The sequence below is a fragment of the Micropterus salmoides genome, unplaced genomic scaffold (genome assembly GCF_014851395.1).
Source record: "Micropterus salmoides isolate LMB-PRFRI ecotype aquatic unplaced genomic scaffold, ASM1485139v1 Ms_hic_scaffold_23, whole genome shotgun sequence".
Taxonomy (NCBI): Eukaryota; Metazoa; Chordata; class Actinopteri; order Centrarchiformes; family Centrarchidae; genus Micropterus; species Micropterus salmoides.
The window spans coordinates 4,369,977-4,397,492 of NW_024041484.1; the positions used below are offsets into that span (position 1 = coordinate 4,369,977).

Genomic DNA, 27,516 nt, shown 5'->3' on the forward strand with positions numbered 1-27,516 from the left:
TGCGTCTGTTTTAGCGTTGCTTGTGTGTAAAGTGCTCTCCTCAAGACTACTCAAAGCCATTTCCCCTGAATGTGCCAGAAAAAAAGGTGATGTAACTTAGTCTCTGTAATATACACTGAACAAAATTAAACATGCAACACTTTTGTTTTTGCCCCCATTCATCATGAGCTGAACTCAAAGATCTAAGACTTTTTTTATTTCTCTCAAATATTGTTTACAAATCTGTCAAAATCTTTGTTAGTGAGCACTTCTCCTTTGCCGAGATAATCCATCCACCTCATAGGTGTGGCATATCAAGATGCTGATCAGACAGCATGGGGATTGTACAGGTGTGCCTTAGGCTGGCCACAATAAACATTAGACTTTTGAGTTTAGCTAATGATGAATGGGGGCAAAAACAAAAGTGTTGCATGTTTAATTTTGTTCAGTGTAATTTGTATTTAAGCATGATCACACAGTGGTAAATGTGAAGTGTTGAAATAAACGTAGAACCGATAAATAAAGTATGAACAAGGCATAATAAAAAACACAATCAGGTTAATAAAGAGCAATACTGAAATGATGCCAGAGACAGATTAGATTGAGTGACTCTATGTCACTAGAACCTCACAGACGCTTCTTGAAGGGTAAAGGTGAAAGTACCAAGACACTTAATAACTAGATGACAAGATGCTGGGAAAGCAGGACACTGCTGAGTTCCCAGTATAGTGGTTAATGAGTCCAAACGCACACATTGAACACCCAGAAAGACCACACAAATATATCGGCAATCTGGCTAGTTATGTAAGAGAGATGCCAGACCATACACACTTTGTGTTATGTTTAATTTTTCAGTTAGGGCTGATTCTGTGATATCACAATAACATCTGCAAGTGGCTTGAAGTTTCCGTCTGCCTCTCATTTTTGAGTTGAGACACCATGCTGCCATTTGTGTTGTAAGACTGCAGTTTCTGTGCTCGGTAATCACAACATCAAATGCATTTGCTGAGCTAGACTTTTCTAGGGCAGACTTAGTCTATAATCAGTGTGTAGTCACACGAAAAGAGACACAGCAGGTAGGTTACCTAGTTTGTGAACAAAAAAAAATGGAAGTCTTGAGATTAATAAATGCAGCTGTGATACATGTGGGAATGCGACGTGGGGACAATAAGAGGTGTCACTGGGCTGAGAAGCAGCACCATAAATTCCCAGCACACCTAAACATATCATTGGTTTGTTTTGAGCCACCATGTTTTCGTGTGAGGGATTTTTTTGTCATGCTGACATTTTTCATACCATAGTCAGTATAAAATAAATGGATATAGTCATTGTGATCACCCTTTGGTTTGAGGACTGCCGTTTTGGAGCCTTGAGTTTGGCTTTTCTACTGTTACCACTACTATTAGCAATTAAATAGCTTGTAGCCCCAAGCTAATGGGGCTCTAGGTAGGGGCTTTAATGAGTTTATACTTAGCACAACAGAACAATATGAATAACAAAAAGTTGTTAAACCTACAGGATACAGGGATCGTAGAATACAAGTATTTCTCTATAACATATAAACAAGAAAAGTCTATAAAAAAAAGCTCAAGAAGAGACTCCCAAGCCCAACCCCACTTCAAATGTTGCAGAACTCAGAAAATGTTTGAAAAATGTGAAAAATGTGTCATACATTTCCATGCACCAATCACAGTTAAGCAACCTTTGAATCAAATTAGTTGAGAGGTTGTTTGCTCACTGCCATTAGACCACTGTCACTATAATCTGATCAACCACACCCACACAGTCCTGATGAAGCTTTAGGCCTAGTCCACACTTATGAGTTTTTCCTCCTTCGTTAATAAAAAAATCTGTCTAGATGAAAATGCAAAAACATGCTATCAAGCACTGTCAAGAGCATGCCAAACCACCAGGCATCAATATGCCATGATGGCCAATCGGAGCCTAATAAAATTGTAACAAAAGTACGCAGTGGCGCACAATCAGGGCTAGACTGCTAATCTGGCATACCGGGCAAATGCCAGGTGTGCCAACTGTTTTTAAAAAATGGACAATCAGCCCATAAAGCATGGACAGCGGCCCATTGGGTAATTTTCTACACTGGCACTGGGCTGGCTCAATTACAGGTCTTACTGGCCCCCACTCCCTCTGCTTTCAGTTTCTTGCGTTACAGTGCCAAAAACAAAATAATCTTCAATGCGCGAAAACAACCGATATGTTTGCTATCACGGCCGCGGTAGCTTCAACATCAGCTGCAGTACCCGATGTAGTGCAGGTTCAGGCACTAGAAGGAGTAAAGGAGAGCCGTGACTGTGTTGACAAATAAAAATGCTATGAAAAAGGTTTATTTGCACAATAAGCCTGCAATGCAATGTAAATACAGAAGAAACCTTTGTTGTCCAAAAAAATGTAACTTAGGCTAAAAACAATAATAAGCTATTGATTTGTGCTTCCCTGGTGCAGAAAATGTCTCCAGAATGCAGGAAATTTGTTTAATGCTCTATTTCATCAATACGTTGTTTTTTCTAAACAGTAGGCCTATTAAAATATATTCTTGTCTAGTTGTAATGGCCCCAATCTTTATGTCTCATGGGCTAAGTGTTTTGTCACACCCCTAATCTGAGCCCTTAAATGGAAGGATGGTGTATTGGTGAGGGGTGCCTGACCAATTTTGGTGGGCCGCCTGGGCCAAAAATGCCAGGGCTGATTTTTTGTCCCAGTCCAGCCCTGCACACAATCTGACATCAAACACAGCAGATAACGACACACGCTCTGACGTCGCAAGGCAAAAACTCCGGTTTTACTGTCGACACGACAACTCTGCAACTGTTTCTTAAAATCCTCTCCCTGCCTTTTTCAAAAATGTTCGGTTTGTGTGACCTCATCCTGTGTTTCCGTGTGGATGGACGGCCAAACCGCATAGAAAAAAATCACGGTTTTGAAAATACCCGTGTTCGTTTAGGCAGGGCCTTAGACACAAATTAAGTCATGAAACTAAGCTTTCAGAAGCTTCAAGACCCTTATCATGTCAAAATTAAAGTGAATCAACAAAGCAAGTGCAACACAGTAACCCCGGTGCTGTCGATGCTCCTGATGTTTGCTCGCATTGCCTGTTGGTGATCCAGCCCCTTGATGAGTGTGGCAGCCTTTTAAAAGTACGGGTAGCATCCAAAACAAAGTTTAAGGACATTTAGTCTTTTGAATATTTGCTTGAGCACAACATAAAACCTCACACATTGCTTTGGTCCCAAACAGAGAGCATTACAGTGCACAACAGTGTACAAAAAAGTTCATTTATTCTCATTATCATGAAAATATAACTATACAACATGCAAAATAAACTGCACCCACAATTTCTACAAATTCACTATGTACAGTATAAAAACAATGCCAACAGTTTTCTTACATTACAGTAAATACTGTATATGAAAACATAGTCAGTCAGATATAAAAAGTCAAACTATCTCGTTATTCATTACATCAGTGTATTGTACAGCATGATCTGTGAAATATTTACTTTTTTTGTTTTTGGTCTTTTTGGTGTTTGCCCCAAGAAACCATCATCTGCTCACTGAGTAGTTAGAACCTGGTCTCTGAACCTGGAACCTGTTGGTGAAGAAGGAGTTGTGTCTCAGTCTGTATCATTTTAGAAGCATGTGGAGCTATTTAACATTTTAATTATGGACCTTTTTCAATGACCTATAACAACAGGTGCTGTTTTTCACAAACAAAATTGTATACGTACATTTCCATCTCTACTCCTAGGGTGGTGAACTGTGACTGTTGTTATAATCTGCTGAACAACATAAAGGGTAAAGTATTCAATACATAGTCACAGGACAAATATACCACATTCCTCTAAATATTGTGTTTCACTGAATAAAAATTGTAGGCCTTGTCTTCTTTACCTTGTCATAGTCAGATGTCTTTTCTGTAGACCCAGGATGTTTCTCAAGGATGTGCAGCATGGCGTCATGCAGTGTCAGGAAGAACATTGATGGCTGAACTTCATCATCAAAGAAGCAACAGTCATGCAGTTTCTCCAGGATGTAAGCTACGGGTGGGGAGAAGACATTTGTCAAAGTAGTTAATTCAGATGCCTATAAAGAACTTAGAGACAAAGAAATTATGACACCAAGGATTGTAAGCTGTCAAACATGTCAACATGTGTTTTTTCTTGAAATACAGATTGCGAATAAGTGGGCTTCTATTTATTGTAAAACCAATAAACTTTATGAAAAGCTTATCATTTCTGTCTAAAAGGAATTTACATTTAATCAATCTTTTTCAGTGATTCTCTTGTGTTCCTGTGCTATGATCTTTTCCTAACCTTAACCAAGTAATTTTGTTGCCTAAATCCAACCAAGTTTTTTGTGCCTAAACCTAATCAAACTACAACGTTTCACAACTTTTCAAAATGGCGATGTTTCGATACGCTAGCGTTTTATTTTGAAAGTCTAACCGGACGTTGCATAGTTATTGTTCCTAGTTATTGTTGTTGCTAAATGTTGCTAACTTGACCGCGGAGCCCTAAACGTCAATAAATGAAGAAAAAGGGGTACCCAGGGCGTTAAAAGGCGACGGCAAAGGACCTTGACCAAGTCGGGAGTGAGAACGTGTTGGCTATCAAGCTCCTCTCCTGGGAAACCAGATTCCAGTTTGGGTTTGGGAGACAGACACCATCTCCACATTTAAGAGTAGGCTAGGCTTTAGACTTTCCTCTTAAGGTTATAGTTAGGACTGGCTCAGGTGAGTCCTGAATCTGGATCTGTGGTTGCAAGCCACCTGCTGTCCCTATGTTTCTGTTCGACACCCGCTGCTCTAGTTATTATTGTAGTCATATTAGGAATATTATTATTATCACTATTATTGCTATCACTATTATGCATTTCTATTAATATTTGTATTATTATTACTCCCACTATGTGCAACTTGCATTGTGCTACTGTTTGTTCTCTTTCCATCTCCTCTCTCTCTCTCCTCTCTCTTAACTTATCCGGTCGAGGCAGATGGCCGCCCAGATCCTGGTTCGAGGATTCTACCCATTCTACCCGCCCTTGCCATTGTAGTCAAGTGCCTGCTCATGGTGGGGGATTGTTGGAAGTAATGGTCTAGACTAGCTCCATATGAAAAGTGCAACAAGATAACTTCTAAAACATGTATTTCTGGGCAGTATAAATAATAAATAAGCAAAAGCCCAGAGGGTTATTGCACACATAAAAATGTAACAATAGAGCAGAAAATATTTGAGGTCACACATTTATGTTGTACAGAGCCCATAAAGTAACGTGAAGTAAAGTGAATAATTAAGTGAATTGTATTTACAAGTACCTGAAATAAGTGCATCATAAAAATACTCTACTGGTACATTTTTAAAAAGTATAAGCTATTTTGAAAGTCCAGATTCTGATTTACTGCCTCTTCTGCATGGACACGCTTCACACCTGTCTGTATGGAAGCCTATAGGGGACAATATTAAAATGACAATGTCAACTTGAAAATGAAAATGTAATTCCACTATGGCATTATACTTTTCTACATATGTACAGTATGTGTTATTTTAATAAAAATTAAAATGCAATAATCCAATTTCATTTTCACATACTCTGATGGGCATTCTATGACCATATTGAAATGAAAACGGAAAAGGTCTACTAAAACCTGAATAAAAAAACAGGATGAGGTTGACAGAATTTGATAAAAACAAGGACATTTGACACAGGACTAAGACTAAGACTAAATTTGAAAAAAAAGGCTATATTTATTACAAAATTAAAACTATTTTCCATTCAAAGTCAAAATGATAATTAAAATGCAATTTTCTAACAATTTAAAGTTGATGAGTAAAACAGTATTTGACATTTCACTTTGAAAGATTCGACCTGCTGTCCAGTGGGCAAACTTCAAATTCAATAAGCAAAACAGCGCCCCCAGTCTACTGCATTAATATTTACACTTTCTTTCAGTGTCAAAATGACAAGGCGGGATGTCACTTCCTTCTTCAGTGACTTGGTTCATTAACAAATTCTAGACTTACATTGTACATCATATACTTTGTGTGTCTTCTCATAGCTTGCTTGTAAAGCATTACACTGTTCTTGCGATAGAAATCCTGCCCTAGTGAAGTCACTCACCTTATTACAAGTCTGTATAACGTCAAAATGATTTTGGAGAAGTTATTTTAAGATAAAATTGTACACAATGTTGCTTTAAATTCTAAATTAAATTATCTTTATATTGCTTAAAATTTTGACTTAAATATTGCTTTATTTTAAATATATTGTCCACTGTACAGCGAGGTACGCCGTTTTAAACTAAATTAAAGGCTATTCCATTTTCATGGAACACCCGAGGACCTCTGATTACGTCACTGATGATGCGTCCCAGTGCATCCCGAAGATGTATCTTGCACATAGGCTACACCAAAATATCAAAATGATTGGTTAAAGTGTTCAAGGTAGCTGTTGAAAAGATGGGTTTTGCTTTCACAGGTTCTGTCATGGGTTTAGTTTGTGCTCTCCCAGTTTTCTGTTTAATTTTGAAATGATCTTTTGTCTTATCTGGACTTAACTTCCTGTCTGTGTGCTCCTGGTTTATTGTCTGTATTAGTTTCACCAGTATTTAATCACCTGCAAATTTCTGTATATAAGGCTTTGTCTCCCAAAAATCTACATTTAGGTCGTCTCTGCATGTTGTCATGCCTACCTGCCTGTCTCCTGAGTTTTCCCTGTGTTTTGTCTTCCCTCTGTCAGAGCTTAGATATTGTTTTATTTTTGAGTTTTGGAATGTGTTTTTTTTTACAAATTTAGTTGAGTATAGTTGAGCTTTGTCTTCACAGATAATGATGAACTTGTCACAGGTCTATCTGACTCAGGACATACATGTGCAGAGTGGAACTTCTGTCTCGCCCTTCTGACAGTGAGAGTGATTACACAACACGGTCGACACATGCTTTTGATGTATGGGCTCTGCCATACTGAGTTGCTGCTGTCGCTACAGTTGCTCCCCTTTCATTTCCGGAAAACCAATCATTGCTGTTGGCATAAAACAAATCACCAGATTTAAAGACTGACTGCGGTATATTGTGAATGCAGACAGATTTCCCTGGTGATGATAGACTTACTCAGCATTGTCTAGACTCGTTTGGCAAGGGCTTGAATGTAACAGATGTTCATTTATATGTAAAAGTCCTGCACTCTAGCTATAAATACTTTAGGTTTATACTTACGATCACAATCTACAATGTAGACCTCAACTTCAATGCGAACCAGCTCTTTCAGCGCCTGCAAAAACATTCAAGATGATTAAAGAGATATAAAAAATTAAAGTAAAACAACTGTGAATGAACAACTCACTGTTTTGAGTCCCTTCAGAGCAGAGATGTCCAGGAAGGACACAGCAGCAAAGTCCAGGATCAGGCTGTGAATGTCCACTCTGGGAACAACGATGTTGGCAGGAAGCTCTACGTTCCAGTCGATCCGGGCAGGAAGGTCCTTGAAGTCAGTCGGCAGGTCCAGCTCCTCCATGTTGCTCTCATCATCTGACTCCTTGATGGGTCCAAATGACTTATTCAGGAAGCCTTGCTGTAATGGTAAAATATTATTCATACATGTTTCTCACTTTTCTTGAGATTATATGAAAACATAAACATAACAAACAAACAAAACAACATAACATCAGCAACGTTTAACGTTGGGGGGAAAATGTAACTTTTCCTAATCTGCAATACAAGACCAATATTTATAAAGATATACAGTGGGTACGGAAAGTATTCAGACCCCTTTCAATTTTTCATTGCAGCCATTTTCCAAAAATCAAAAAAGTTCATTTTATTTCTCAGTAATGTACACTCAGCACCCCATCTTGACAGAAAAAAACAGAAATGTAGAAATTTTTGCAAATTTATTAAAAAACTGAAATATCACATGGTCATAAGTATTCAGACCCTTTGCCGTGACACTCATATTTAACTCAGGTGGTGTCTATTTCTTCTGATCATCCTTGAGATGGTTCTACACCTTCATTTGAGTCCAGCTGTGTTTGATTATACTGATTGGACTTGATTAGGAAAGCCACACACCTGTCTATATAAGACCTTACAGCTCACAGTGCATGTCAGAGCAAATGAGAATCATGAGGTCAAAGGAACTGCCTGCAGCAATCCACCAGTCGGGGCTTTATGGCAGAGTGGCCCGACGGAAGCCTCTCCTCAGTGCAAGACACATGAAAGCCCGCATGGAGTTTGCTAAAAAACACCTGAAGGACTCCAAGACGGTGATAAATAAGATCCTCTGGTCTGATGAGACCAAGATAGAACTTTTTGGCCTTAATTCTAAGCGGTATGTGTGGAGAAAACCAGGCACTGCTCATCACCTGTCCAATACAGTCTCAACAGTGAAGCATGGTGGTGGCAGCATCATGCTGTGGGGGTGTTTTTCAGCTGCAGGGACAGGACGACTGGTTGCAATCGAGGGAAAGATGAATGCGGCCAAGGACAGGGATATCCTGGATGAAAACCTTTTCCAGAGTGCTCTGGACCTCAGACTGGGCCGAAGGTTTACCTTCCAACAAGACAATGACCCTAAGCACACCGCTAAAATAACGAAGGAGTGGCTTCACAACAACTCCGTGGCTGTTCTTGAATGGCCCAGCATCTCTGGAGAGACCTGAAAATGGCTGTCCACCAACGTTTACCATGCAACCTGACAGAACTGGAGAGGATCTGCAAGGAGGAATGGCAGAGGATACCCAAATCCAGATGTGAAAAACTTGTTGCATCTTTCCCAAAACGACTCATGGCTGTATTAGATCAAAAGGGTGCTTCTACTAAATAATGAGCAAAGGGTCTGAATACTTATGACCATGTGATATTTCAGTTTTTCTTTTTTAATAAATTTGCAAAAATTTCTACATTTCTGTTTTTTTCTGTCAAGATGGGGTGCTGAGTGTACATTACTGAGAAATAAAATGAACTTTTTTGATTTTTGGAAAATGGCTGCAATGAAACAAAGAGTGAAAAATTGAAAGGGGTCTGAATACTTTCCGTACCCACTGTGTGTGTGTGTGTGTGTGTGTGTGTGTGTGTATATATATATATATATATATATATATATATATATATATATATATATATATGATACAAGAAAACATGATGTGGACTGAAGGGTAAAAAAACTGTGCTTTCAACCTGAACTACGCTGCCCTGACTTTGATTGTGGACAGAAACCAAACTCAAACAAAGAGGTCAAGCCTCTGTACTACTGTACACAGTATTAGCAGTATTGCAACCTTCTACATTCAGTGAGCTTGATCCACTTTGTTCTTGGGAGAGAGGGTTAGTCAAACTGAATCATGCAGCTTAAGCACTACTGTTTGTTGTCACTACCTGTGCCCATTCATTGTACTTGACAGCAAATTGGGTTTTCATCCATAATTGATTTTAAATCATAGGTCTATGCTAGATATTATGTTTCTCAAAGTACATATTTCATAGATGTACCATAACAGCTATAGTTCAGTGATAGATCTAGGTACAGACTGTACTGATTCAAGCGGAATTTAGAGTGGGTAGCACTTTAAAGAAAGTGCATGGGGACACGGGGTGGAACAGTGGTTACCCTCTGCTGACACCTGAGTAATCCCAGCAGTGGATCTTTTGATTTGGCCTCATCAAAGACAAATTTAATCTATAGTTGCATTTCCATCCATCTGTTTACATGTGCTTTTTCAATTCACAAATCAAAAACTAGAGTGGAAACACAGAAAAATGGAAACACAAGTTTTTAAACTCGGCTGTGGTGGAGTTGCAATCGATAAAAACAACAAAATCGTGGATGGAAACACACATTAATCTGCATTTTCTTTTGCAGATTTTGCACAGATTTGGTCGGACACCTGGCTTATGACTGATGGAAAGCTGGTGAGCGATCATGTCCTTGCAGCATCACTAAGCACTGCAGCGGGAATTGTAGCACACAATATTTTCTAATAATTAATTGTTTAAACGTACTTATTGGTCACCTTTGGTACATAATTGTACTTTGAAAGTAAAAATATCAAGTGTACAACATCTGGCTTAGTGTATATCTTAATGCCTCAGCTTTTACACGCCAAAAGTATTATAGTCTGCGTGCTGTGTAAAAGTTTAAACATGTTGTAAACCAAACACAACAAACCCTTATCTTTTCAAGACATCACAGACCTGGTCGTATCATGTTCAGACAATTACTTGCATCTGAGATAAGTGGAGACGAACCTTGTACTATCAGCCGAGCAAAGGCATCCAGATTTTTTTAACTAAAGATTCACCAGCATATATCAATTTGGTATCCAAGTGATGTGTGTATGTAGTTTATCGTGCAGAAATGCATTTCTACAGAACAGGTTATCAAACCAAAACAGGAATAGACAACAATGACAACTAAAAGTTGTGAAAGTGCTACCAGAGTGAAAGTGTGTTGTTGTTATCAGTGAGCAACACCATTACTTACTGTTGTCCACTGCAGGTCTCCCTTCTTTAGAAGTTTCCGGATCATCCTCAGTGCTTTATTTCTCTTTCTCAACACTCTCAACGGGTTAAATCCAACCTAAGAAGACATTGGTGTGAAGTATGTCGTAACTTTTGGAGACAGAATCAGATCAAAGATAAGATACAGATAGTTATATTTTCCAATCTATCTGTTTACAACATAACCTTTTGAAGTCAATTTGGTTGTTTTTTATTGGTTTATTGGTTATTGTGATTTTCCACTGAATTAGATGCTCTGTTGCAAACTAAAACAAATTATTTAAGTTGAGGGGTTTAGATAGAAATTACAATATTCTATGAGGATGCAACTATAACGACAACAACAAAAAAATACATCAGGGTCTGTTGCCACTGTTGTACTTACAGCTTCCACCAGCTTGCTCCTAAAGAAGTCAATGTTGGCAAAGAAGATTGGTGATGGTATCCTAAAGACCTTTACTCCGTCTGGCTCATATATCTGGAGAGAGTCATTATCTTAATACCCAAAATTATAGCCAAAATCATGGTAAAGTACAAGTAGTCTCTTAAAAGTGCAATGCAAAGATAAAACAGGAACATGGGATAATTCTTATCACCTCTCTGGTTCTCATAAGGTCTTTAAAAAAGCACATTTGGAACAGGTTTTCTCACTGCAAGTGGAATAAAACCTTCAGCACAGACATTTTTATGTCGTCCTTCCTCCTGCTCATTCCAAATGAATTAAATAATAGTAAAATCAAACAAATCCTGATGCGGTCAGGAGTAAATGGAAAATCCTCAAGGACCCTGGTGCTTCCTTGATCCTAGTTTTGGAACAACAGTCAAAACTACAATAAATACTTTAATGGTGAGTTAGATGACAAGACTAATACCACTCTGATATTTGTCCATTTAACATGTAGCTTCCGCCAGCAGCTGGTTAGCTTAGCTTTGCACAAAGCCTGGAAACAGGGGAAATAAACTGACTGTAAATAACAAGAGTAGTATGGATTTTCATGTTGCTGCTGTATGTACAAGAATTTCCCCTTACGGATCTATAAAGTATTTCTGATTCCGATTCTTACTGATTCTAAATGTAGCTGATAGACATGCCCTGACGTAATGATATATCTATGTGTGAAGAAAAAATAGTCAAATGAATGGAATGGGCATGGGCTTCAGATGCTCATGCACAATGCGAGCAGGAGGACTGCTTTCTCTGTCAATATCGCATGCACTGAAGAATTTATTTCTTCAATTGACTACATTTACCATCAACACCAAGTGAATCCACACAAAAGGTGCCTAATTTTCTCTTTAAATTTTAGAGATACTGGTATGTGGATTTTGGTACCTTTGGACTAGCTATTATGTTGCTGAGATAAGCTTACTAGATGTAGCCTTATTTCTAACTGAGAGTAGTACAGACATTTTCATGCTTTCTGCCAGAAAGCAAATGAGTGTCTTTTCCAAAATTTCAGACTTTTCTTTTAGCGTAAGTTACAGAAGACACATGATAGCATACACCCACCAACTTACATTAATATAGTCCTTTCTGTCTTTGTAGAGATCAGTTCCTTTGATGTTGGCCAGCACACTGCAGCGAGGGCTGAATAATAAAGAAATAAAAATATTATAAAAGTATGCTTTACCAGATACAAACCCTTTTAAATCTGGTACTCAGTAGTAGCTACAGCCACGCTAGCAGCTCTGGGAGGTTGTACTTGGGCACAGTGCGCTAAATGCTGACATCAGCAAGATAGCATGCCCAAAATGACAATTTTAACAGGCGGATGTTTAGCAGCTAATATTTACTATGTATAACTCAGGGTATCACTAAAGTCTTTAGCATATAATCTGGAATTATGATTGTCTGTGAAAATGTTTATTGCAATCCATAAAATAGTTGATGAGATTTTTCAATCTGGGCCAAAATGGTGGACCAACTGACCAACACGGCCATTCCTAGAGCTTCAACACTAGCATGGCTAACAATTGAATCTACTACTACAGTTCAGAATGTCCATTTATCAAGTAAAACTGCATTTTCCCAAGACTTGCCAAGAAAATTACAAGCTAATAATTTAAAAATAGTTTTATGTCTTATGTAAAGAAAATGTAGAGTTGGTGGCCACTTACAACTGAACCCTGAGGACGACACTGATCAGTTCCACACCGAGACCAACAGCCAAACCAAGATCCAGCCCCAGTAAGATGGATGCCAGACAGGTAGTACACCACACAACCTGGACATAGATAGTGGTAAGAAGCAGAAAAGTTTTTGTGATCTTTTTATTTTCCTGACAAGTATAACAAAATGACCATAATAAACTTTTAAATTAAGAGATTTTGGCTTTTAAAACTTTCTTTATAACTACTCTCAGATTATAGCTAAGTGAGAACTTACACAGTCTGGTTTGTCCCTCCTCCACAGGTACGGGACTTCTCTACATTGCATCAGCATGCCCTTCAGGTTTACAATGATCACAGCACCCAGAACAGACTGTTAAAATAATGGGTCATAGGTCAGTCGAGACTCCGTGAACATAACATGTATGTAGAGATTGAGGGAGTTCTGAGCTTTACCTTCGGAAGTGGCTCCAGTAGGAATCCAATGGCCAATGTGACAATCATCACTATGATAGCTGACAGTAATCCAGCTATCTGAAAAGGACAGAACTGATATGTTAAACTACAGAGATGAGGAATGCTCCCTTGGTGCCACATGCCTTAAAGAGGCTTGTTTAAAGTTTAGGTTTAAGGCAAATGTAAACCAAAGCAGAAAAACACAGAAGTCCAAGAAAAAGTTGATTCCCTTTGCTGCACACTAGAGATCAGTGTTGTTTAGAATGTTCAGTTCAGTTCAGTTCAACATGCTTTATTGGCATGAATGTTTCATTTAAACAATCAATTTAGCAGTTATAAATTACAAAAAACAAAAACATCAAATGAAGATACGACGTAAACTACAGATAAAAGTGAACTAGATTTAACCTGCCATGCAGCGAGCGCCCAGTACTTTAAAGTATTGTGCTGTTGGAAATCATATTACTGTTAATTTCTTCCACATTGGTTCCATTGCCTGTGGACACCTGCATATCTTTCACCCTCACACTTTTATACATGCATTAATCACTTCATGTGTATTAATTAGATTAGACTATCTGCATTTGGAAAGCTCAGGTAATAATTAAGAACAGTTTAATAATACTTCATTACATTTAGTCGTGCTTTCAGACCCATCCCAGAGTTAGTAAAATGTGTATTGCATAATACACCTAAAGTATCAAAATATACATACTTACATACAAACGTTAACCCACCCACCTGCACCTCTAAAGAAAGGTGTAAAACAAAACGTTGTGGTTTTATGGGCTAGATGTTTCCCCCTGTTTCTATACTTTGTGCAAAGCTAAGCTAATCTACTGCTGGTTCTAGCTAAAACCCTAACTGAGTGGTATCAACATTTGGTTTCAATATATACTGTTTCAGCACCCGCCGCTATCAACTTATTTAATTTGAATTTTTCTGCTATCAAAGCGATCTGTCCGCGGGCCAGATATTATTGCTGGTGCCGCCTATTGTCGACCACTGGTCTATGGATTTGACTAAAGCTTGTCAAGGGTTAGGGGTAGAATTAAGGTTAGGATTAAGTCAAATAAGTGATTTGAGGAATAAAACACATATAAATTTACCTGAGTCTTGCCACCTGTGCTCTCCTGCACTGCACTTCTGGAAAGAGCTGTACTTGCAGCAAAAGCCTTGAAGGAAGCTCCAAAGATGTTGCTGACTCCAAAAGCTATCAGCTCCTACAGCAAAGTCAGTGAGAAAACCTGTCTTGTAACCTAAATTCAGCTTAAATCTGTTGCTTTTACTTAACTTTGCTTTACTTAAAATCTTAGCACATTTACACACCTGGTTTCCATCTATGGTGTAATCGTGTTTTACAGAATAGACTTTTGCCACAGAGAAAGCAACAGCAAAACCCACTATGGCCATGGGAAATGCTTCCACTGCTGTCTCCTGGAAGATGTGCAGGTTTGGGGCCATCGGAGGCTCGTACCTGAGAATGGATAGTAGTCTGTTACGTTGAAATATTTTGGAAATTTTTAACATAGTACTACTTCAGACAACTTTCTTCATTGAGGTTATGGGTCATCAAGTTCATTGCAAAGTGTCTTCCTATGAAAAGTTGTCTTTCCCCCAGTACATTTATTTATTTACTTATTTTATTTATGTATTTATTTAACAAGGACTATGCACAACATACGTACCGTACAAAATATAACTAAAAGCTAATTTCCATCTGCAGTCCCTGGGCAGGTGCAAATAGCGTGCAAAATGTTACAGTTAAAAAAACTATTCCCAAATCAAAACCTTACATTTCATAAATATATAGACACAGGCCAATCAGTCAGCCAAATAACAAACGAAAAACAGACTCAAATATACCAAACCTCCCAAAACCATAAAAAATTCCCATATAAAACACAACATCAACAATCCACATACAAAAATACACAAACTGTTGTTACAAGAATTTTAGCATGCACACAGTAAAGAATATACTGGCCATGTTCAGTGTCTCATAGCTCAATGACTACATACCTGATTGTCCTTCAACCATATTTTCACACTACCTTTAAAATTTTTGCATTCTCTGACACTCAGTGGTAAGAAATTCCACATCCCAGCTGCCTTTAATGAAAAGCAGTTTTGTCCAAATTTCTTAGAACGAAACTTAACAGTCCCCTCTTGAGGAAGCTCTTGTTAACCCAGAGCCGGGTCACATGACAGGTGAATAACGCAATATCAACAAATGTTACACCAATACTCATGGGTGTAGCCTCATTCATAAATGGGTGTATTAAATTTAAAGTTTAAACTTTTGTTGTGTACTGGGTGCATTGCCTTGAAGCTAAATTATCCCTGATGGTATTGCTATTCACATAACATCCATAATGCCTTTGTTTTCGCTGTTGTGCAAAAGCTCTTACCCTTTTGGAATATGGCCAACAACATCAATGCCATATCTTGTCTTGAAGTCAAATGCGTATGAAACACCACATGCAATGACAGTCTGGAGAGGAAATGACACAAATCGCTATTGACGAGACGTTGTTAGGACTTCATTTCAAAATAACATATATTTATTAACTCCTGGTTTATTATTATTAGTATACTGAAATCTGTTTCCATGAATTGACAGGAATGCTTTCTTTCAAGTGACATAAATGATCTCATAAATCAAATGAGTGATTGTTACGGCACTGTCACAGTCATAAAAAGTCACAACCAAAATAAATGTTATCATTATGACCGTTTATATACCTGACAAGCCTTCGACACCTCAGGCTATGGAAAACATGTTGTGAAATGTTGCTCACCATGATAACCTCTATGGGGATGGGCACCGGCAGCTTGGATTTAAATCTGTCGTTCACCTCCTTCACACTGAACACCACCACCATGATCACCAAAGAGATCACCACGTCACACACATTGGTGGAGGTTATCTTATTGAAGATGATCTCCAGGGTCTGAAAAAGAGAAAAAAATGAATGGAGATGAATAGATGAATCACCCCTGACTGATAAAACACGAGAAGGCTTTAAACTGCTCTGTACTTACATAAATGAGAGAGAGTGGTCCACTGATGCCTGGGACTTGCAGCCCCAACACAAACTTGAGCTGGGACACCAGGATGTGGATGGCAGCTGCCGTGGTGAAGCCGGACACCAGAGTGTCGGATAAGTACATGACCACAAAGCCCACCTGCAGGACACCCATTGCCAACTAGAAGACAAAGAGAGATCATGACAGGTCAGGGTCTCATCTGCATTATTAATCCTGGAAACTCAAATCAGGCAGGACTTAAACTTAAAGGGTACTTTTAACTTAACTGGGGCGTTCAAATTGTTCTTGCATATGGTTGTGCAGAACTGACTGCCTGCTCAAGGACATTTAAACAGAACAGATGCTTGCTGTAACAGGGCTTTGGGTTGTCCTGTTGTAGAAGAATTTCCTAATTACTGTTTTTTATTGCCACCCCAACCTGATGATGACAATTTATTTATTTACATAAGAATACTTTCATTTTTGTGTTGATAATATAAAAGGTTTTTCGCCCAACAGCGTTCATTTAGCTGTTGAAGGGATAATCTGAGTGGAAGTGGTGAGGGTGTTTCACCTGCATGAAACCAATGAGGAAGGTCAAAGAAGAAGCCACCAACACTTTCTGTTCGTCTGTGGTCAGGCCTTCAAACCCTGTGATGTTAGCAGGCAGACCCTCCTCTGGGACCAACCTGTTGACCACCGAGCCGATCATCAGACACAAGACTGGGAATGGACCTGCAGAGAGAGAGAGAGAGGGTGGGGGGGCACAGATTAGTTGTGTTGTAGCCTTTTGAGAGGGACAGAGTTAGAAACTCTGCACAAACACACACACACAACTAGCCTTACCCACTGAGATGTGTCTGGAGGTGCCCAGGAAAAAGTAAATGATAACAGGGAAGAAGGCAGAGAAGAGTCCGTACCAGGCTGGCAGTGAGGCCAGCAGACAGTAGGCCAGACCTGAAACACAAAGACAGGAACATATTATACAGATTTATTGAACGATGCTCTTGTTTTGCCTCACCTCACTCATCTGATGAGGCATTTTGTATGTCCAAACTACTTTGTTGTGATCAGATAGTTGCTGTAAACTATGGTTAGTGACATGAAATGAAAAAAAAGATCTCTGTAAAATATCTAATGAAATTATATAAAGTTTATATCTTTGACATGGTGTTTATGCGATGAGAACCTTGACCTTATATTACTGACTGATATTATCATTCAAAACAACTCAGATAAAGGCTGACTGTTATCACACATTATCAGATTAACAAGTGTTAATGATAAAAGAATACCATTTAGAAAGGGAAACAATGTAAGCTGAAGACTAACTACAATTTAAAAGATGAAATTCTACAATCTAGGATTTTTCTGAAGAAACTGTCTGCTTCTGACAACTTTTTGTAATTACTCCTCATTTTCAGAGTCACAGGTGAGATTTACAGCGGCTTCTTTTGTGTTAAATAAACAAGAAAATAAGCAATAAACAATTTTCCATGAAAACACCACCTTGATGAGTAATGTATGAAGCCTTCAGGCAAATCAGTAACAAGATTCATCTCCCACACAGGAATGTCCAAATACAGGATTTTTTCCTCCAACCGATACCAACACTGTGTGATTGAAGATGCAGTTGTCCACTCCCTTTAGTTAGGTCATGCAGCGGGAATGAAGCTCCTGATTACTGCAGAAGTTTCATCATTATTTCACAGTGTGTTTTGCATACCAAGTGGGAAAGTGGTCGATCTGTCCTTGGTATAATGCAGATCATTATTCCAGCATCCATTAGTTATCAAGACCCCCTGTGATACATGATGTTTCCAGAAGCCACAGATGAGCTTCATTTTGACCACATAACATGTGGGAGGTTTGCACTATCCCCCAAAATTCCACTTCCCTGACCTGATCAGAATTAGTACCAGGGCAGGAGGAGAATGTAAATGTTGTGTTTGTGTTTTGGAGCCACTGGGAATCAACCTGGACCCACAACTGGATGACATTGATTTAAAAATGTTTGACTTTTAATTACAATACCCCCATAGTGCCAAAAATAGGGACACTTTGATATTGAACACCAAAATGTGACTAGTGGTGTCAGAGATTTAGAAAAACATACAAAAGAGAAAGACTTGTAAGTCAAGTATTGTCTAATGTAAATTTGTACCTTTTGTTTTCTATTTTTGCCAGTGAAATGAGGAATGCCTCAAACCTCCAGTTTGGTTCAAGAGGAAATTAAATCTTCACCTTACATTCAGAGACTGTAAAGTGAAAAAACACTTGCAGCTGTGAACATTTACCTTGCAGGACAGCTACCAGTCCAGTGCTAACACCAGATACGATGTCACTGAGCAGCCACTCTTTGAAGCGATAGATTTTCAGCCAGCTGATGATCGGCAGAAGAGAGAGAGCTGCATTCTTGACTCGTTTGGCATCACATCTGCCATGGTAGCAGAAACAAATATAAGTCCATGCTCACTTGCACAGACACAAACTAGAATCACACAAGAAACCCAAATTTGGGTTAAAGTAAAGCATCAACAAGTAGGGAAGTAAATGTGTATTTATTTTAAACAAGACATGGGTTGACATACGTAAACATGCTGGACATCAATAGACAACTTCTCTCAAGTATCTCAAATGTAAGTCATACTTTCTACAAATCTTTTCTACAAAGAAATTGCACAATAGAAATCCTTATAGGCAGGTGCGCTGGATCAAAAACAACCACACACCCAACCATCATAATTTGAGAATTATTAAATTAATGATTAATTTGTGTCTACATACTAATTTTACCCAAAAGATCAATATTTTCCACTCTCCCCTTTAAATGTATCATCTTAACATCCATAAATGACAGACTTTCTAGGATTATTTATGCAGTGATTGAAAAGAGAAAACACACAGAGGAAACAAAAACCAATAGCATTAGAAGTTCCTTACATGAAGTACTGTCGGATGTGGTCCAGCATGGTCTTACGTCGCCTGTAGACTTTCTCATGCTCCTCTGCGAAGGACTCCTCTGAGTACAGTGGCCTGGCCACCACATACTGCTTAGCTCCCGGACGCATCATCTTGCCTCTGCTGCCTGGAGGGCCGCTGCTTCCTCTCTATGTTGCTCTGAGATCCATTAATCACATTAGGTTAGGACGAGGATCCCGTCTTACCTTTGAACATCCCTTATCAAAGCACATTAACAGCAAACAACAAAGGTCCAGACCCCCAAACACAGGCAGAGCACATGAGCCAGGTCAGAACACTGTCCTGGGGGGGCTGACTTGTCAGGCTCTTTTTTAGCTTTAGAAACAGAGAGAACACCAGAGAGGATTGTTTTAAATTTTAGCATTTAAATGTCTCAACTCCCAGACTTCTCTCAGATCAAGTTCCATTTTCAGTACCGCTACAATTCCAGCTGCTTATGAAGAATTTTCAATGTTCAAAGATTTAACACTCAAAAGCTTTAAAAAAAGTAACATTTTATTTTTCCGATACCTTTCATATCTTCATGTAATGTACAGCGGCTTGTCCCACATACCTGACAGCTGCCTCAAATCCAAACGCTCCAGTCTCTTGCTCCTCCCTCACCTCCCGGAGATCAACTGGGACCTGAGACAACCTGGGCATCAATAAATGCCCTCTCTGCCACTTATCATGTCTGTAATTATTAACAGCAATTATAATGATGTCCCAGTTTTGCACAACTGCTTGACTCCTGCCTTATCCTTGACCATTGTTCTTACTGATATCTTTAACCCGCAACTTTCTTTCTGCTCCTGAAGAGCATTTGGAAGATATTGTATCGATGGGCAGGGTAGGGAGGATGTGGACAGGACAGGGCAGGTCACTGTTAAGAAGTGGAAATCAAGTAGCTTTTCAGGATGGGAAATACTCCTAAGGGTCAGCTGTAACGCTCAGCCGTGCACTTCAAAAGTAAAAATAGCCTGTGTGCTGCAAGAACCAAGACTGTTTGAGGAAAAACTGAATGCAAGGGTTGTATTCCAAAATTCATCCAGCGTGTGATAAGATGCACTGATACTCCACAGCCAAATCCTGGCATGAAAGTTAAAGACATTACAGGTTAAAATGTATCATTCATCTTAAAACGTAACAAACCTTGTATGTTTTGCCTTCACAAAGTGGACAGAACAGAGAGCTAACAGCAACTAAGTATTCCTTCAAAATTCAGCAACACCAACCAGACTGATAAGAAAGAGCAGAAACTGTAGGACGAGAAGTGTGTATGTGTTTGTCTGTGTGTGTGTGTGTGTGTGTGGTTGGGTCTGTTGTTCACTGGTTTCATTGCAATCTTATCGAAATGTCTACTGAGAATTAAGTGGAGGTAATGCCTGCCTCCACTGTTTGTCCAGGATGAAGCACAGTTCAGGCCAGGTTCATGGGAAATGTTTGTGTGTGTGTGTGTGTGTGTCTGTGTGTGTGTGTGTAAACCCAGATGCATAAATACATCAAAATCCAGTCTCCAGTTTGAGGGATTTCAATGGACATATTCCAAATGTTGCCACCTGACAGTGATAGTGGAAAATCGCTGTCAGGTGCCAAAAGCACACAATGTGGATGTGCGATCTGATTGCATGGCTGTGATCAGGTGGTTGTTCTGTCACACCATGCTTGATAAATGAGGTCAGAGACTGATTACTGCTAGGCTAGGACTTCCTGTCGATTACACCAAGGTCAACCACTTTCCACTTGGTATACATTTCAATTAATAAAAAAGATATGGAAGGAAAGAACTATGTGCTCATGGGCTGTGTGGACAGAGATCTATAACTACCTATAAATATGTTACTAGACAACCTTCTCTACTACCTGAACCGCACCAACAGGTAAGCGGACAGAATACACTTATTTTCCACCTTGAACAAATTATTTTTATGGTTAGTAGCAGTGGTGTAGTCTATGTGATAGGCAGGTATACGGCGTATACCCACTAGGTCAAGGATTTCTGTATAATCACTTAAAATAGCGTGATCATACATAACAACATCGTGTTGTGACAGCGCGTTCATAATTCATAAATTCACCCCATCTGTGTTGCGAAGCACTGAACTGACTTTTGGGGCTTCCGTGGCCGGGATCTGACGTCACCTACCAAACAACAACACAGCTGCGTGGCGGTCACTCTGCACAACTTTGAAATTCTTCTTCTTCTTCTTGTTTTGGGCAGACTAGACGCATCTATGGTGTACGGCTGCCATCCACAATTAGTTAACGGTGATTGCCTAGATCCTTTTGTATAATCCTGTTTTATGTAGGTAGCCTACTCGATCAGTTTCTTCATTTTGTTCCAACTATCCAAATTAAGTAGAGTGCGTAGGCTAAATGCAGTTTCTCCAAGTGCTCCCAGGTCTCTGAACAATTTCCTCCTTCGCTGAGAGTACTTTCTGCTATGAACTAATACATGCTTCACCGTTTCCTTGTCTCCAAATTCACATTTTTCATCAGGATGTTTACCAATCAGAGCCAGCCCACTCCATAGCCCACAATGCCTAAACCTCAATCTTGATAAAACTACTGCATCTATTCTCTTACTTCAAAAAGCACATATTTCTTTCTCTACAATTCTTTGTACTGAGTAATATATTCTCCCTTACTTTCATTTTGATTTTTGCCACATTTATTTTGTTGATCTATTTATTATTTCTGTGTAATCTGTTGACCCATACTGTAAATTAATTTGAACTCTTTCCTCGTGCCTCCGCCTGGTTTTGCCACATCATCTGCCTCCTCATTACCCTCCACAACCATGTGAACCCACAGAAACCCCACCTCATATCCTGCTTTGTGAATTCTATACAACACTTGCAAAATTTCCACAAGTAAATCAGGTCTGGATTTAGTTTTAGGATCTTTAATTGCAATTAGAGTTGTTGCTGAGTCACTACATATGACTGAATGCTCCCGTTTGTTATCTTCAACCCACCTTAATGCCCACAGAACTGCCACCAGCTCTGCTGTGAAGACTGACATGTGATCTGGAATCCTACACACTTTTTTATAACTTATTTCAGGTATGCTAGTACCAAAAGCCAGTTTACCGCTCATATTTGATAGAGCCGGACCTTTATCTCCTTCACTACATACATCTTTCTTTTGCTTGTTTTTATAAAATCTAAGTCAGCAATGGGATCTGGGATCAACCATGAAGGTATATCTGAACGACATATTGGTGGACATACATTCAAATTCACAGTACCAATTTCATCTGCCATAGATTTGAGTTTTTCTGTAAAGTTTGTTTTGACTTTTCTTGCTGTTCCCATAAACTCATAATGCTGCCTCAACAGGCTTTTTGTTGGTAGTGTTTCATTCTGATTGAAATGAACTAATTTGAATCACTAAAGGAGAAATGAAACAAAAGCAAACCATAACTACACTCTATTAGTGTTTATGTAAGCCTGGCGCTGAAGTTGCTGCCGCTCCCTTTGACACTGCAGCTGCAGCAGATGACACAAACGTTAACGTTACAGAAACTACAGAAAACCAGCCAGATGAGGCTGATGCTAACGTTACCTGGTGAGTGAAAGCAGCAAATACTTTAACGTAACAGCAGGGGATTGTAAATTGCATCTAGAACTAGTTAACTTAACTAACGTTAGTGTGGTGGATAAATGAATGTGGAATACTGTGTGTGTGTGTGTGTGTGTGTGTTTGTGTGTGTACTGTAGCCTGGATGCTCATGCATTTAAGCTGATACAGTGGGCTACATAACCTATGTTTGACAATGATTTTGGAAGATAGGCTGTGTGCTTGAGAAGATGTGGACCACTTTTTGTGTCCTCACTGTTAATAATATTCTGTAATGAATGATTTGTGACGATAGAACTTCTCACATGTTCATTGTTATTTCTGCTACTGAGCCTCAGCTTTGCATTATTGTTATTAATAGTTGCAACTTGCACTCTAAAATGTGCATTAAAAATTGCCAGCTGATAAAACCTATGCTCCACAGAAACATCTAAGGCTAAATGTAGCTCTTAACTGGCTGAGTTAGATGGTGATTAACACTAAACATTAGAAAATCAGTCTTTTCTCCCCACCTGCATAAGTGTCATTTATACTGGGAACGCTGGGAACATGTCCCCACCATTTGTTGAAATAGCTGAAGTTGTCCCCACCACTTTTTGAAATTATTTATTAAAAATGCTCTGAAAAATAGCTTGCAACAACAAATAATACAAAATGTAAGTGCAATGAGAAAGTTTTTTTTGGCACAATAAGAAAACATGCAATGCAATGTAAAAAAATAATTAAAAAATAAATTTAAGCTAAAAAAACGTTTCGGGTTACGTATGTAACCCTTGTTCCCCGAGAAGGGGAACGAGACACTGCGTCGGTGACGACACTATGGGAACGCCTCTGGGCGTGGCAGGGCTGAACTATGAATGAAACTACTCCAATCCTATTGGTGTTACTAGAACGGTAGCGTGTGACGCCGTAACCAGAGGGGTATATAAGCACGCCGGCACACAGGACATAACCTGGACAAGGGTGCAGGATGGCACTGACCGTCACTGGGGCAAACTCAAGGCATCGGGGAGAAATCGAAAGTGCCTGGAGATCCCCCACCTTCCTCAGAGCGAAAGGTCATCTTAAGGGTCAGGTGCTTGGCCTCAGATGACTCCAGGGGTTTGAAGGGGGCCTCAGCCAGCGCTTCGAGAACCTCTGCCAGGTCCCAGGTGGGAACCCTGGAACGGGTCACGGGTCTCATCCTCCTGGCTCCACGGAGGAAGCGCACGACCAGTGGAAGCCTCCCACTGGAGCTGAGCAGTGTCTCGACTGCTCCTGTCATCAGGCCCGCCTCTAGGAACTGCGCCCCCTCAGGGGCCAGACCCATAGCTGCCACAGGGCGGGGTGCGGGTGAAAGATCCAGCCCTCCGCCTCGAGGAGCGATATTAAATCCGAGAACCACACTCGTGCCGGCCAAAACGGGGCTACTAATGGTAGACTGACGCCGTCATGGCGGACCCGCTCCGGATCCCCCGGGAGCAGAGCAACTGGGGGCGAGAGGGAGAACCACAGGGGACAGTGCACTCTACGCAAACAAGTCCACGTCTATGGGGCCGAAATCTTCGCATAATAACTCCACAACCTCGGGGTGGAGTCTCCATTCCCCGGGCGTCAGCCCCTGTCTCGACAGCAGGTCTGCTCCTTGATTCTGGGTCCCAGGGATGTACATCGTTCTGAGGGACAGCAGTCTCTGCTGGGACCACAGGAGGATCTGATGTGCCAGTTTGCATAACGGGCGCGAGCGCAGACCCCCCTGCTGATTCAAATAGGCCACCACTGCCGTATTGTCGGTTCTGACAAGGATGTGGCGATTGCGGAGAGCGGGCAGAAAACTCCTCAGAGCTCTGAAAACCGCCAACATTTCCAGGCAATTTATGTGCCAAGAGAAATGATGCTCCTCCAGGAGCCTCTCGAGACCCGTCCATGACCGCGCCCCATCCCGTGAGTGAGGCGTCTGTCGCAATAATTGTTCGTCGACAGATCGCTCCCAACACGGGACCTTGGGACAGGAACAAAGATTTCCTCCATACAGACAGGGAACAGAGGATTTCCCCTCGGGGAGAATCCCTTGGATTTTAGCCACCATTGCAGGGCTCTCATGTGCAGTAGCCCGGAAGGTATTATACTGGACGCTGCTGCCAGGAGACCCAACACCCTCTGAAAGTGTTTTACAGTGATTGCGCGGCCTAACTGCACTCTGGTCACTGTGGACAAAATGGACTCGACGCGTGAACCCAATACTGGTAAGCCGTGCCCCAAAAGGCGAACCTCAGGAACTTCCTGTGAGAGGGACGAATGGAGATGTGGAAATAAGCGTCTTGCAGATCTATTGTGACAAACCAATCCTCGCATTGGATGTGACTGATGATGGCGGGGATGATAAGCATCCTGAACCTGAATCTCCTCAGAGATTGGTTCAGGGACCGCAGATCCAAAATCGGACGCAATACTCAGTCCTTCTTGGGAACCAGGAAGTATCGGCTGTAGAAGCCGGCTTCTCTGACCGGCGGGGAAATGAGTTCTATGGCCCCTTTCCCTAGCAGAGAGCGGACTTCCTGTCCCAACACCTGGCTCTGTTCTGTGTGTACTGCAGTCCCGACCATCCCGCAGAATCATCACCATCCTCTAGAAAGAGAGCCGCTTGAGACCTCAGCACCCTCAGGGGCAGGGCCTCGATATGGTCACTGGCAGCCCCCTCGAGAGCTGCCTGGGCGTTCGACATCCCCAGGCATGAGACGCACATCCCATGGGTATCACCTTCCGTGATGAAGCGCTGACAGGGAAAGACACACTGTCGGAATCGCTTCGACATGATCTGCTGCTTCGTCTCGACTTCAGGTAAGCTTCCAAATGGTGGAGCTTCCAAACATAGCCAGAGTGCCTGCTGAATAGAAAGAAGCTAATGTGTCCTGTGTGCCGGCGTGCTTATATACCCCTCCGGTCACGCTGTCACACGCTACCGTTCTAGTAACACCAATAGGATTGGAGTAGTTTCATTCATAGTTAAGCCCTGCCACGCCCCATAGTGTCGTCACCGACGCAGTTCGAGTTCCCTCGAGGGGAAATAACAATTTACTTATTTCTGCCGGGAGGGAAAAACAAACAGAATACTTACTACAAAAAAATAGACCACACCATGAATGCCAACATGTACTGTGACATACTGAAGCAGAGCATGATCCCCTCCCTTCAGAGACTGGGCAGCAGGGCAGTGTTCCAACATGATAACGACCCCAAACACACCTCCAAGACAACCCCCGCCTCGCTAAAGAAGCTGAGGGTAAAGGTGATGGACTGGCCATGCATGTCTCCAGACCTAAAACCTATTGAGCATCTGTGGGGCGTCCTCAAACGGAAGGTGGAGGAGCTCAAGGTCTCTAACATCCACCAGCTCTGTGATGTCGTCATGGAGGAGTGGAAGAGGACTCCAGTGGCATCCTGTGAAGCTCTGGGTGAACTCCATGCCCAAGAGGGTTAAGGCAGTAATGGAAAATAATGGTGGCCACACAAAATATTGACACTTTGGACATTTTCAGTGTACTCACTTTTGTTGCCAGTGGTTTAGACATTAATGGCTGTGTGATGTATTACTTTGAGGGGACAGCAAATTTACACTTATATATACAAGCTACACTCACTACTTTACATTGTAGCAAAGTGTCATTTCTGTGTTGTCACATGAAAAGATATAATCAAATATTTACACAAATGTAAGGGGTTTACTCACTTTTGTGAGATAATGTATTTATTTATATTAAGCTGTGAATACAGCACAGTATCAGCTAGGCTCGTGTGTTACTGCCACTGCAGAGGAATAATCTTGATCATGTACGAAAACACCAGTGCTTATCAGTCTTGCTAATGCTTACATTACCAGCAGCTATGTGTGAGAGGCATAAAATGCAGTGTTTTATACTTAGCTTAGTTTGACCTGGTGGCAGTGGGAACATTGAAAGTGCTGCATCATAAAGAGAAGTTTTGCCCTCTTCTCAGAACTGTCACTGTTTTTTCCTCCCACTGTGGTTTGCAGGCAACGAAAACAATAACAATCAAATTACAACAATCATATTTGTGCATTTGTGCCATATCCACTTATTAGACAGGACAGAATGTACAAATGAAAGCCAAATAGAACTCCCCCTGCAAATTTCAAGAGAAAAAGAACAACTTGCAACTTCAGCATACAGTGTCCTGCTGGTGTGAACATGATGTGGTGAGACAGAGAGAGGAGAGGGAAAAATAGGACGGAGTAATCTGCTTTACCTTTCAACCCTGTGAGGTCCGTGCTCTAACAGTCATGACTATCTAATTTACTTAAGACTGAGAAAAAGATACACTATCTATCTGTTGCTACTGTAAAAGAGTGAAGCTGAGGTATTGGCCTCAAATGAATTGTATTCAAGCAGGATGCATAATTAAATGAGAAAAAGAGAGAAAATTAAAGAGACAGAAATGTCAGATAAAACAACAGTGTTCATCGTGTATTTGTTGAGTATTCATCCTAACAGTGCCTCCACATCTAGCTGTAGCCTAATGATGGAGCTTTGTACCTTACACATGTATCTGTAGTTACAGAAGTCTAAATCCAGTATAACGTTACAGAGTCAGAAAATGATAGGACATATCACTAGTGAGGACGAGGCGGCCTGCATGAGGGAGGTGGCCAGCCTGATGGCATGGTGTGTGAGGATAACAACCTCAGCCTTTATACAGACACGACGAAGGAGATAAGAGTGGACACGAGGAATGAGAGGAGACCTCATCAGCCACTGTTCATCCAGGAGCTTGAGGTTGAGGAGGTGAGCAGCCTTAAATAACCTGGCATCCACATCACAGCGAGAACCTCACTTGGAACTGAACACCACACAGCCGGTCTAGAAAGCTCAACAGCGGCTGTACTTCCTGAGGAA

General features: G+C 40.6%; 1 protein-coding gene and 1 long non-coding RNA gene across 5 annotated transcripts in view; one reads left to right on the forward strand and one right to left on the reverse strand.

Annotated features, from left to right (window-relative positions):
- The window catches only part of LOC119917934, a 7,695-nt gene extending 3,450 nt beyond the window's left edge, over positions 1-4,245 (forward strand). For both annotated transcript variants that reach the window (XR_005447368.1, XR_005447369.1), the window contains exons 2-3: positions 3,745-3,791; positions 3,917-4,245. This is a non-coding gene — a long non-coding RNA (uncharacterized LOC119917934). The remainder of the gene's footprint in view (positions 1-3,744; positions 3,792-3,916) is intronic.
- Positions 3,259-19,834, reverse strand: LOC119917931 (chloride anion exchanger-like). 3 transcript variants are annotated; one of them, XM_038738370.1, is made up of 21 exons: positions 19,617-19,834; positions 19,025-19,201; positions 18,379-18,518; positions 16,928-17,038; positions 16,656-16,816; positions 16,097-16,261; positions 15,853-16,005; positions 15,463-15,545; positions 14,381-14,528; positions 14,161-14,274; positions 13,052-13,129; positions 12,873-12,968; positions 12,605-12,711; positions 12,005-12,074; positions 10,872-10,964; positions 10,470-10,565; positions 7,335-7,562; positions 7,208-7,262; positions 3,888-4,033; positions 3,725-3,772; positions 3,259-3,585 (listed from the first exon to the last, which is right to left on the reverse strand). In XM_038738370.1, the coding sequence occupies exons 2-21, from the start codon at positions 19,153-19,155 to the stop codon at positions 3,559-3,561; spliced, it is 2,250 nt and encodes a 749-aa protein (XP_038594298.1). In that variant the 5' UTR covers positions 19,156-19,201; positions 19,617-19,834; the 3' UTR covers positions 3,259-3,558. The 3 variants fall into 3 exon arrangements, with proteins under 3 accessions (XP_038594298.1, XP_038594296.1, XP_038594297.1); XM_038738368.1 differs by having other exon boundaries at positions 3,725-3,775; XM_038738369.1 differs by lacking the exon at positions 19,617-19,834 and having other exon boundaries at positions 3,725-3,775; positions 19,025-19,349.
- Positions 19,835-27,516: the final 7,682 nt, after the last annotated feature.